Below are 13270 nucleotides of genomic sequence, written 5' to 3'. Positions count from 1 at the left end.
CAGCGGCCTTTCATGCCGCTGAATGTGGCTGCCAGTCAGCCCATTCAAGCCTTTGGCCGCCGCTGCACAATGGCATCTTTAGACGCTCTTGAACGAGGTGCCAGGGTGGCTTTTTTTTTGCTGTTTGGGGCGAGGAGGGGGGTGAGCGTGAGATATTTATTTATTTTATTTTTTCCCCTTCATGCTTCATTTTAGTTGACTTATTGTTGAATTGTACTTTTTTTTAAAAATGTATTTATTGTCTATTTCCCAAACGGGATTGTAGGGTGGTCGCTGTCGCTTTCAGATGCGTGACCGAGGGGCGACCGAAGCGAATGACATGCTCTTAAACCATCCCAAATGTGTGCGTTTGAGAGTGTGTGTTACAATGGGGGACGCTAATTCTTGCTGCCTGTATAAATTAGCCCTGCCATGGCAACCGCGGACAAAAATGAGTTGAGGCAGGTTATGTAAAAGATGTGCGCACGCATTCTTGTGATTCATTGCTTATAAAAGCTTTGGTGCACTCAACCACTCAAGTTTTCGGATGCTGGATAGGAAAACTTTCACGCACAAATCCTTTTAGATTCAATTAATTCAATGTCACGTTGTACTGACCACTTGGAAAATTAAAGGACATTTTTGTGATTAATTTTGTGAAAATGATGACAAGGTTTCTTCATTCTTTGAAGGTGTCGGATGTCTTACTGGTAGTTTCGGCCCTATATATATCCGAAACTACCAGTAATACTTTAGTTTGCTGACGAAGCTTCTTGGATAAGAGGCGAAACGTCCGACACTGTCAAAGAAGTACAGATGACGGCTGAAGAAACATTTTCATCGATACTGATCACTTGAAAAATGTAGGACATTTTTGCGAATAATTTTGTGAAAATGATGTGTGTAAAGATTTCCCGGTAGTTTTTATTTTTTTTGGGAAAATGTGCCAGCAGCCTAACACTGAATTTAGGCCATTTGTGCTGAGTCAGGATTTTGCTTACGTAAACATCCCGAGAGGAGCTTGTTTGACGGCAGCCTGGTGTTTAATAATACAAAAATTTCCTCCTGACACGTGCTAACAGGAGCCGCCAAAATAGAAAGACGCTAGAACACACAACAATGGAGATGTCACCACTTACAAGTGTTTCTGTGTGTGTCCAGCGACAAGGGGAAACGGAAAATTCCTGAAAGAAAACCAAATGTTAGTTTAGCAAGCGACGCAAGCTGATGACAAAAGTTAGCGATTCACACTTCAGTGTGTGCTGGTTCCACATTGCTCCTTTCATTCCTGACTGGGAAGCGAAACGTTTTTGAAACCTTTTTTTCAGCGTTGTTGTTTTCCAGAATTCGCACCTGAACGAGGGGTGAACAACATAGCAATGCCATTCTATCTTCGCTGGGTCTTTTTCTTTATTGAGACTCAATACTACTCCTAAATATATCCTTATTAGATCCTTTTAGGTAGTGGAGGGGTAGCAAATCATCATCACCAAGTCAACTATTGAAGGCTTTTCAAATATTCCGCAAGATTGAAAGGCTTCATCGGCGCAAGGCCAGCTGAAGTCTCCTATCTATTTTCTGCATCTTGCCTCAAGTATCAACGGCTTCGTGTTGCACTTTCTTAAAATAGTGGCGCTTTTGACAAGCTGCTGCTAAATCCAGACTTTAGAAAGAGGTTGTCTTATTTATAGGAGGAGACGATTGGGGTCATGGTGAAACATCTTTTGCCGTATTCTTGGAATGTTTGCGGCTCGGCACAGAACTACTGTATGTTCAAAGTCAACATGATTAGCGTGTTTGTAGCGGGGAATGATGGCTAAATGCTAAACTGCTAAAAGTAGTCTCTTCCGCATCCCTCCAACCACCTGATGATGCCTCTCTTCGGCAGGTGTGTCGTCGCGCATCCCGGAGATTATGGCGGCGGGCGGGATGCACTCGCCGGGAGGGCCCAACGGGATCATTCGGAGTCAGTCTTTTGCCGGCTTCAGCACACTGCAGGAGCGACGCTCGCGGTAAGACACGCCGCCGTCGATGATCAGGCGAGCGCCAAATGTGACGCCGGAAACTGTTTGCAACGCTGACGCGTACGCTAGTCGCTCCGTGCGACCTCAAATGTCATGTAATGTAAATGTCATGACACTATGCAAAAAGCTATCCATTCCATCAAGCCATCAACGACCATCACAAAGGTAAATAAAACGACTTTATTATACTGTACAGTTTATTTCTTTAATTATAACACCATAGCACATTTATTATACATAAAATAAGGTATATTGTGTGTAGTTTTAAGGCTTCAAAATTATGTTTTCTGAGGACCTGGGAACGGATTATTCTCATTTTAATGGTTTCCTATGGCAAATAATTTTTTGGGATACACACTTTTTGCCTTACACACTTTTTGCCTTACACACTCTGTCTGGGAACCAATTAAGTTCGTAAGCCAAGGTATCACCGTATTTGCGCTTTCCCCACAGCCTGTTTACAAGACCACGTGTGGGTGTGTTGTTGCTCGAAATGAATAATTTAGGACCTGAACAACTACCAAGTACACACTCAGTCAAATGGCTTCCCATGAGCGTGTGTCTTTTTGCGCTTAGGTGTAACTCCTTCATGGCCAACTCGGTATCACAGAAGAAGCCGACGTCCAAGCCCAAGAGGCCTCACCTGTCCGGTCACAAAGCTGGCGGCGGCGGCGGCGGCGGCGGCTCCAGAGAGCCTCAACCTCAAAGACTGGAGGACGTCTACATGGCACTCAAACGAGGCCTCGAGTAAGTGGCACATTTGGCTCTGGCGTTCACTGCTTCATACCTGACTTTTAAAGGACAACCGACGCCTCCGGACAAGTTGTGTCCATCATTTGTGAAATCACTTGAAATGACTTCTACTGAGCATATTTGACAAAGATTCCACCGCATATAGCTAGCTATATTTTACCTTTTAAGACTCACGCTGAATATTCAGGAAGTCTTGTTTTTGAGTCGCTGACGATTCCTGATGTGACGTCATGTCTGGAACGCACCTGACCGAGAAAGCGACGCACAATGCATTTTGGGTACTTGTGTGTTGCACAATACTCATACTACTACTCATAATACTACACATAATCCATTTTATTTATAAGCGCTTTTCAAAACTCTCAAGGACACTTTACAGTCACAGGTGTATTTTTTTTGCGGGTGAGCAGCGGCAGCCACACGCGCCAGTGTTCACTCAACCCGGAAGTAACAAAGTAGGAAAACAAAATCATATATTTATGTCGTCCTAAAACTCACTATTCTGTGGGTCCTGCAATTTGAGTAAAAATGACAAAAACCCTGGCATTGGAGTGGACACATTTTTGTTACATTGTCTGGCAGTGAATGAATTATTATTTGTATGTATTTTTTGTTGTACTCAGTGAGTATCTGGAGGTACACCAGGCCGAGTTGGACAAAGTGACATTGCTCATGAAGGACATGAAGAGAAATTCGCGTCTGGTGAGTCAGACAAAATCAAGATGGCCGCCCGTGGTGACTCATGCGCACAAGGACGATAAATGAAAAGCGAATTCTGTCATAACAGAGACTTCTTTTCTGTTTGTTTCCTTTTTTTGTGCAAGGGCGTTCTCTACGATCTGGATAAGGTGAGTGGGGGCAGAAGAAATGAGGAATAATAAATACAGGGCAGGTTTAAAAAGAGGGAGAAGCTCCGCAAAGATTTTAAGTATATATACACACACACACACACACACCTCCACGGTCATTTTTTTTTTGGTCAAATGACATGTTTGACTTTAGCTCTAAATAGCCATTTGATGTTTTTTTTTGCAGCTAGCCAAGGTGTCTCACATGCACTTGCCCTTATTTGTCTTTGCAGCAAATCAAATCTATGGAGAGGTACATGAGACGACTGGAGTTTCACATCAGCAAGGTCAGTCAGTCAGTGAGCGAGCGAGCGAGCAAGACATTAAAGTCAAACAAAGCAAAACATTGCAACTCTAAACCTTAGACTTCATTTGAAGTCTATTGTAAGCGCACTTCACTTGGCTGGAAACGGGAAAACAAAGGAAGGAATTAAAAAATATAATTAAAAAGATGGATGGATGGACAGATAAAATAAATTAATACATAAATCAATAGATACTTAAATATCTGAATCCGTAAATACATACTGTAATTGCACAAATAAATACATAGATAAATAAGTAGTTGAATAAAGAAATAAATAGATAAACAAGTACACAAATAAAATAAATAGGTAAATAGATGAATAGAGAAATAAATAGATAAACAAGTACATAAATAAATACATAAATACCTAAATACATAATTGCGTCAATAAATAAATAGTTGAATGGACAAATAAATAGATAAACAAGTACACAAATAAATACATACATAAATTAATACCGAAATATCTGAATCCGTAAATACATACTGTAATTGCACAAATAAATAAATACGTAAATAAATAGATACATAAATACATAAATAAATAAATAGAGGAATAGATTAATGAATAAGTAAATATCTAAACACAAAAATACATAATTGCGTGAATAAATAAATAGATGAATAGAGACACAAATAGGTAAACAAATACACAAATAAATACGTACGTACGTAATTCCATCATCATCATCATCTAAATATATAAATACATAATTGCATACCTAAATAAATGCATAAAAAATAGATAGATACTTAAATGAATAGACGAATAGATACATAAATATCTACATAAATAGATAGCTAAAGACGTAATTGCATAAATAAATAGATAAATAAATGGCTCGCTGGATGAACCTCCAACTGAGGTTGCAAAGCAGTCTTTGGCATTTCTCGTCTTCAGGGTCACGCAAGTGGCTGTCGTGGCGCATGCAATCACAACTCGACGGCAGCGCACACATGCTGCGCTCGCGGTTGCCATGGTTACCAGTCGGCCTCATCCGCCGAGTGAACATCTAGTGGACCACCTTTTTAAATAAATGCCCGGCAGATCGTGAAAAAGAAACATGTGCATCCTGTGAATGTGGGTCAGGACTGGAGGCGAGGTGGAGAGGAATGGCGTGGGGCGTGGGGGGGGGGGGGGGGTCCTCCATGACATCCCAGCCGGTGTTTAAACAAACACTCGCAGGCTTTGTGAAGGCTGCGAGTGAAGGCTTCTCTGTTCTTAGGCGGCGCCCGAAAATACAATCACAATTCACAGAGCAAGTTCTGCTAGGATAAGGAGGACATGAACCTTACAAAAGTTGCTCAAAAATGAAGGAAATAAAGAAATTACTCATGACATGAGCTCATTTTGAAAGTTTGGACATTATTTTAAATCACATACATTTAATAATCATCAATCAATCAATTGAGCGCCTTTGAAAAAGTGTCAAGGCCCCTTGATTTGCGTGTTGGTTGGCAGGTCGACGAGTTGTACGAGGCCTTCTGCATCCAAAGTCGCCTGCGGGACGGAGCCAGTCGCATGAAGCAGGCCTTCACCTGCTCGCCGTCCACTAAAGCCACGAAGGAAAGCATCGCCGAGGTCAACCGCCGTTACAAAGAGTACACCGAGGTAAGAGCCAATCAGGAGCAAGAACACCGCCGCCTTTCGCTCCGCCCTCCTCAAATTTGTTGGCCTTTTCAGAAAATGGCCGCCTTTGAAAGCGATCTGGAGAACCTGCTTGGGGAATTTCACATCAAGATGAAAGGTGAGCGTCAGCGCCTGGAACTTTTTCTGCTTGGCGCGTGCGATCCTTCTTGCCTGAAATTGAAGGCGTGCGTCCTCCCCATTAGTTGCTGTTCGTGCGACGGAAAATCAATCATTTTTTTCTCTCTCTCTCAGGTTTGGCAGGCTTTGCTCGTCTCTGTCCGGGAGACCAATATGAGGCAAGTGGATTATTTATTTATCCATTCATTTATTTATTTATTCATTCATTTATTAATTCATTCATTCATTTATTTATCGGTGTATTTTTATATTTATCTATATTTGTTTTTTTTCTTTATCTATTTTTTCTTTGTTTATTTCTGTGTTTATGTATGTTTATTTATTTATTTATCTATTTATTTATTTATTTATTCATTCCATCATTTATTCATTTATGTATCTGTTTATTTGCATATTTATGTATATTTGTTTTTTTCTTTATCTATTTATTTCTTTGTTTATTTCTGTGTTTATTTATCTATTAATTTTTTTATTTACTTGTGTATTTGTTTGTTTATTTTTTTTAATTTTTAACTACAGTAAAGTCTCGTTATATCGATATTCAAGGGAGTCCGAAAAAATATCGATATAACCGGGACTATCGATATATCCGATATCGATATAACGAGACTTTACTGTAATTTATTTTAAATAAAACAAGGTCAGTGTGATTTTTTTAATGTGTACATATAATAGATATTTTATACTTTAAGATGATATGGGGGAATATAATATCGAAATGTTGAAAAAAAGTTATGAGTAATTTTTTTTAAGGATGAAAAATGTATAGAAAAGTGACATTGAGAGTTTTGAAAGGCACTTAGAAATGAAATGTATTATTATTATTATTACAGTAATATCCACATTAACTTATGAAAGCTACACTGGGTGTCCATTATTTGAACTCAAATGATTTTAAAATGCACAATCAATTCACATTAAATACAATTGGGGTTCATTTTTCTTAAAAATACAATCATTGGAGTGTTATTAAAAATAAAGATACTGTATGCCGTAGAAATCAAGATAAATGGAAACATCTTAAATGTAAAAACACAATGAATTCAACATTTCATATTGCTTATAATATAACTTGCCATTAACGATTTCAAAGATAATTATCTGAAGACATTTATTTATTTGAAAAATAAGTACAAAATCAAGCTTGACAATAACATGTCATGAAGTGAAAGTTTTCATGTTTCCTGAACGAAATTCCACAACTGGCAGATCTTCATGCGCTACGGCCGTCAGCGCTGGAAACTGAAAGGGAGGATCGAGGTGAACTCCCGCCAAAGTTGGGATGGCGACGAGATGGTCTTCATGCCGCTCATCAACGACCTCATCAACATTAAGGTACGCAATATCCTCCCCAAAAATCCCACCAATGCTTTTTGCCGAGCATCCTGTGTGACGTCATACTGTTTGCAATGACAACGCGTAGACTCTGAAATATTTGTGGTGTTTTCCTGCCGCCTTGTGGCAAATGTACCTAACTACAAGTCAGTTTATAGGGACGTTTTCACTCTAAAATGTTTGGCGCCCCCCTCAGGTGACGGAGCTGAAGGGTCTTGCCACCCATTTGCTGGTGGGGAGCGTCATCTGTGAGACCAAGGAGCTGTTCACCGCCATGCCGCAGGTGGTGGCCGTGGACGTGAATGACCTGGCCACCATCAAGCTCAACCTGGAGGTCACCTGGTTGTAAGTTCGGATACAGTCAAACCTCGGTTTACCAACCCCTTGGCTAACAAACTTTTCGCTTTACGAACGTTACTGTTAAGAAAATTTTACCTGAAACAAAAAAAACAAAAGTGAAATTGTGAGAAAATGAATAGAAAACAGTGACATTTGGACACTTGATGCAAAAAGATATCAACCCAGCTAAACACATCACAATTGATGAGGAACTAGATACAATAATCACATGGTGAAAGAAGAAGAATACGTTCCTCATCAAGTGTTTAATGCTGGGGAAACCGGACACTCCTTTCCATCAAGCCATTAATGACCATCACAAAGGTAAATAACATGACTTTATTGTATAGTACAGTTTATTTCTTTAATCATAATACTATAGCACATTTATTATACATAAAATATGGTATATTTTGTGTATTTGTAAGGCTTAGAAAGTAGAAAATTATGTTTTAAGCGGAGCTGGGAACGGATTATTGTCATTTTAATGCTTTCCTATGGGAAATTAATTTTTGGGATACACACTTCGCCTTCCACACTGTCTGGGAACCAATTAAGTTCGTAGGCCGAGTTCCCATTGTACTTTCACGTCAGTGTGTTCTCAGTGCCGCTAGACTTTACGCCGGCAAAATCTGAAGTGTGGTGTGACTGTGGTCGTATGTCGCCAGCCCCTTCGACGTGGAGGACGTGACGCTGTCGTCGAGCAACGTCGGCAAGGCGGCGGCGCTGCAGCGGCGAGTGTCCATCTACAGCCAAGGCACGCCCGAAACGCCCACTTTCCAGGACGCCTCTTTTTTTGTGAGTAGCGCCGTGGCCGCGTGGCCACTTATTTGCGTGTCAAGTGGCACCAGCGCCCGCCTTCCGAGCCAAACTAACCTTGGCCACCCTCAACCGTTGGCGCAAAGACGTGGCGCCGCCCCCCCGCCGAGCGCCCGTCTTTTCTGCACGCGCTCGGCGACGCCCTGCTGGAAACCTTCCGGCGCGCCCGTTCTTTTGGCGAACTGTCGGCGCCCAGGCCCAAAGCCAGCCTGGAGGTTTACGTGAGTGCGTGTGGCGTGTGGCGTGGCGTGGCGTGGCGTGGCGTGGCGTGGCGTGGCGTGCCCCCCCCCCACCGCCCTAACCCAAACCTCGCTGACTGACTTTCCTCCATGTTTGAAATGCGTCTCCTGTGGGTTTTCAAAATGGCTGCCGTTTCCTCATTTCGTCTTTTTGCTCTTCTCGCAAAGTGGCAACTGTTAGTTGTCCACTTTCCTGAATGACTCAATCAATCAATCAGGACATAAACAAGGACATAAATCAGTAAATCAACCAATCAATAAATAAATAAATATATCAGTAAATAAATCTGTGAATAAGTAAATACATCAGTAAATCAATCAATCAATAAATAAATACATCAATCAATAAACAAATAAATGAACAAATTAATACATCAATCAATAAACAAATAAATAAACAAATAAATACATCAATCAATAAAAAATCAATAAATCAATCAATAGATTGATTTATTATAATAGATAGGTAGATAAATAAATAAATAAGCAGATAAATGGATGCATACATAAATGGATAAATGAATGAATAAACAAATAAATGGATACATAAATAAATGGATAAATAGAAAAATAAATGATCAATAAATAAATAAATGGATGAATAAATGAATAAGTAAACGAATAAATGGATAAATAAATAGATAGATAAAATATATAAATAAATAGATACATGGATAACCAAATAAACATAAATAAAGAGATAGTTACAAAATATAAATATATGCAGATATTGAGTAAAAGTGTTTAAATATAATCAGTCTTGAATAAATTACATTATTTTTTTGTGGGGGGGGGGGGGGTAATTAATTTGTAAGAAAAAAAAGAAATATGCATGCCTTTTTTGTGTTCATTTTTTGAGGGGAAAATTATTGTATAAAAATTTCCCAATGGAATTTCATGTATTTTTTGCATGGACAATGTTTTGCATAAAAAACAACAACTTGTAACTTTTTTTTTTGGTTCTTCCCTGCGCCATTCATTAGTCAACGCTCCCAGACGACGTGTTTGAAAATGGCAGCGCCTCGGAATGCAAGCGCCTGTCATTCGCCTTCTCGGACGTCTCCAGCCCAAGCCCGGCGCCGTCCAACCCGGATATCACCGTCACGCCGCCGGACACGTCCGTGTCCGCTTCGCCTTGCGGGCTGCGGGAAGGCTCCATCGCCGAGGAACAAGAGGACGAGGACGGCGGCGAGACGGAGAGCGCCGCGAGCGGCAGCCTGGGAGACTCGGAGTGGGAAGGCACCGAGTCCCAACGCAACGGCCACGCGCCCGCCGTCTCACCCGACGATGTTTTCCTGGATCACGTCGAGCACCTCAAGCCCGTCCAGTTGGAACAAGGTCCTTTCACTCTTAAAGGACAACCGACGCCATTTGTTTCCTAACTGACATTAGAGAAACCTTTGATAGCATCTAAAATACCCAAAACGGGCAGGCTGATATTTTTAGTCAACACCAATAAAAATGAGTTAAAGTGTCCCAAAACGACTTCAAAATGACCTTGGAAATGGCAAAAGTACTTCAATTTGAACCCGGAAGTGGCCAGTTTCAGAAGGTCCCGCCCCCTTGTTCGTGACGTCACGCCAAGAGATGTCTTGCCTTGCTTTAGAATCAAAACAATGGCTTCAGATTGGGAGAAGATGCATTCTTGTTACTCATCCACTTATGAATAGGATTCAAATAGTTCTGAAGAGGAAAGCATACATGTTTGCAATCGATTGAAGGAGTCCTCCCATCTCAATTCGAGCCGTCAATGACAGCAATGTAGCACCCAGAAAATGCACAACATGGCGCCAAAGCTCTGTTGGAAATGGGCCGATTTGTCTGCTGGGAATTTGTGTCAACTAGTATCAAATAGTAGTCTTGGTGCAACACACAACGATTCACCATCACAGTATCTATGTTTTTTCCTTCTAATTTCGCCATCAACACGAAGTTTTCAGTCCAAAAAAAGCTAGCTTGCTTGATCGCTAGATAGCATACCAGTTAGCTCTATCACTAGCTATCTACATAGCTAGTTAGTTAGCTAGTGCGCCAGCTAGCTATCTAGCTAGCTATCTAGCTATATATCTAGCTCGCTATCTAGCTATCTATGCAGCTATCTAGCTGGATAGCTAACAACCTAGCTATCTACCTTGCGATATAGCTATCTATTCAGCTATCTATCTAACTAGCTATCTACCTAGCCATCTAACTAGCTAGCTATCTAGCGATATCTATCTAGCTATCTATGCAGCTATCTAGCTGGCTAGCGAGCAACCTAGCTATATACCTTGCGATATAGCTATCTATTCAGCTATCTGTCGAGCTAGCTTGCTATCTATTTATAAGTGACAACATTCTAATGATTTTGCCATCCCAAAAACAATGACTCACTAAGAATCCAACTCTGAATCACAACAGACGACGAGGACGACGGCGGGAACCTGACGAGGCAGCTGGTCAAGCGGTTGACGTCGTCGTCTGAGGTGGACGATGAAGGCGACGTGGGGGTGGACCACGCGATGCCCACGGAGGGCGGCCTGGAGGACGCCATCCACGGGTTGCTGCTGACGTTGGAGACCCTGACGCACCGATGCCGAGAGCTGCAGGACCTGGAGCAGGAAGTCATGCGGCTGGAGGACCTCTTGAAGGTTCAGAATAACCATTTGAAAAACATCATCACCCTCACACCAAATATCTCTGCCTACCATGTGGCTAGGTTTTTATTACAGTCATACCTTGTCTTACGAACTTAATTGGTTCCCAGACAGAGTGTGTAAGGCGAAAAGTGTGTAACCCAAAAATTTATTTCCCATAGGAAACCATTAAAATGAGAATAATCCATTCCCAAGTCCCCATAAAACATAATTTTCGAATTTTGTAAGCCTTAAAACTACACAAAATATATCTTATTTTGTGTATAATAAATGTGCTATGGTATTATAATTAAAGACATATAGAGGAATATAGGGAATAGGGGACAAAAACAGTCGGCTGCCATTTTGTTGTTACGACGCGTCACTCTTTGAGGCAGTTCCGCGTGTATCCCGAAAAATAGTTTGTATGCCAAGGTAAATTTTTCATAAATGTAATGTTCGTAAACCGAAACGTTGGTAAACCAGGGGCTTCGCAAACCGAGGTCTCACTGTCTTTCTTTTCTCCAGCAGTGTTGTTAGATGTACCGTATACGCTAAATTGTAAAGGGCCCGTCCGTTCCTTCCTCAGTGCCGCCTGCCGGGCCACAGGAGTCGCGCGTCCAGCCTCAGCCTGACGGTGGAAAGCGCGCTGGAGAGTTTCGACTTCCTCAACACGTCCGATTTTGACGACGACGACAACGGCGATGACGCCACAGCCGCCGTCATTGTGGCCACGCCCCCATTTGATGGCGACGCTGACAGAAATGGGTGAGCTTGAAATGTTCACATTCGCTCTCCTGTTTTGATGCACAAAGGGAAATAAATTCAAACTATTTTTACTTTTTTTTTAATTTGATGTAGATTAGTGCACAATCCATCCAGTTTTGAAAGGCGCTTACAAATGAAATTTATTATTATTATTAATTAATGTATTGTTTATATATGTTTCATACTTTTTATATTTTATTACTATTATTTTTATTATTACTATTATTTTTATTATAACTATTATTACTATTATATAAATGAATAAATCAAGCAATTCAAAATAATTGTTGAATAAATAACTTGTCCCAAAAAGAATTATTCAATAAAATGTAATCAGAGTACAGAGATCAAATAAGTTTTTTTTTTTTTACGGTTTTTCACATATAAAATATGTATCCAAATAAATGTCATCCTTAATTTATTATTCAATTTAAAAAGCAACATTCTTGAATAAATTGACCAAATGCAGAAATCAAATACAGTATGCTATGAAATGAATTATGGAAATATATTGATCAAGATACCCTCAATAAAATATTTGATCATAAATTAACTTTTGAAGAAATCTAAAAAAAAAGACCAAATATGCATCATGATGAATTGCTGAGATTAAAATATTCAATTGTTTTTTATACGTTGTTAAAAAAATAAATACGTACAAAAATTCAGTGAAATAATTTAGACGGTGAAACTAACAATACAAAATGATGCAAATGCTGAAAATATGTCAATTATTAAATTTCTGTGTGTTTTTTTTTTTTTGCATTATTTTCTTTTGTATGTGGACAGAAGGCAGCATCAGCAGCAGGCGGCGGAGGCGCGAGGCCACCTGAGCGAGGCGTTGACGGAGGACACGGGGGTCGGCAACAGCGTGGCCGGCAGCCCCCTTCCGCTCACCACCGCCAACGACAGCCTGGACGTCGCCCTCGCCGTGCACCTGCGCTACTGCCGGCGACTCGTCCAGGTACGCACGACCGCTCTTACAGTCATACCTTGGCTTGCGAACTTAATTGGGTCCCAGACGGAGTGTGTAAGGTGAAAAGTGTGTATCCCAAAAAATAATTTCCCTTAGGAAACCATTAAAATGAGAATAATCCGTTCCAAGGTCCCCATAAAACATCATTTTCTACTTTCGTAGCCATTTTCTAAGCCTTAAAAATACACAAAATAGACCTTATTTTATGTATAATAAATGTGCTATGGTATTATAATTAAAGAAAATAAACTACTGTATTATAGTGGTTTTATTTACCTTTATGATGATTGTTGATGGTCTTCACTCGTGCAGGTGTTGAGCAGCGGCGTGAGCGTATGCCGCCGTCGCCGCCTCCTCCTCAAGCTAGCGTCACAGACGACGCTGCTGGAGGGGCTTTCCGAGGTCATGGCGGACCACCGCGGGCCGCTCACTTCTCCCACGCAAGGTTTGCCCGCCCGCACCCGCCGTTGACTTGGCCGCCATCTTGTCCCCGGCGTCCT

General features: G+C 40.9%; 1 protein-coding gene across 8 annotated transcripts in view; it reads left to right on the top strand.

The window, feature by feature from the left end:
• Positions 1-13270, top strand: part of ripor2 (RHO family interacting cell polarization regulator 2) — a 31390-nt gene that overhangs the window by 12595 nt on the left and 5525 nt on the right. For 5 of the 8 annotated variants that reach the window (XM_089023533.1, XM_089023537.1, XM_089023530.1 and 2 more), the window contains exons 2-17: positions 1868-1991; positions 2580-2750; positions 3380-3458; positions 3581-3604; positions 3838-3891; positions 5374-5523; positions 5596-5659; positions 5794-5837; positions 6889-7014; positions 7211-7359; positions 8022-8151; positions 9395-9749; positions 10812-11041; positions 11616-11794; positions 12584-12758; positions 13083-13215. In XM_089023533.1, coding sequence (XP_088879659.1) covers positions 1868-1991; positions 2580-2750; positions 3380-3458; positions 3581-3604; positions 3838-3891; positions 5374-5523; positions 5596-5659; positions 5794-5837; positions 6889-7014; positions 7211-7359; positions 8022-8151; positions 9395-9749; positions 10812-11041; positions 11616-11794; positions 12584-12758; positions 13083-13215 — 2187 coding nt within the window. Of the gene's footprint in view, positions 1-1867; positions 1992-2579; positions 2751-3379; positions 3459-3580; positions 3605-3837; positions 3892-5373; positions 5524-5595; positions 5660-5793; positions 5838-6888; positions 7015-7210; positions 7360-8021; positions 8152-8258; positions 8394-9394; positions 9750-10811; positions 11042-11615; positions 11795-12583; positions 12759-13082; positions 13216-13270 lie in introns of all 8 variants that reach the window. The other 3 variants (XM_089023534.1, XM_089023532.1, XM_089023536.1) reach the window with 2 other exon arrangements.

The sequence above is a fragment of the Hippocampus bargibanti genome, linkage group LG20 (assembly GCF_051943395.1).
Source record: "Hippocampus bargibanti isolate YZ-2025 linkage group LG20, ASM5194339v1, whole genome shotgun sequence".
NCBI lineage: Eukaryota > Metazoa > Chordata > Actinopteri > Syngnathiformes > Syngnathidae > Hippocampus > Hippocampus bargibanti.
The sequence above is the reverse complement of the archived record's forward strand: the minus strand, read 5'-3'. Positions and strand labels throughout refer to the sequence as shown.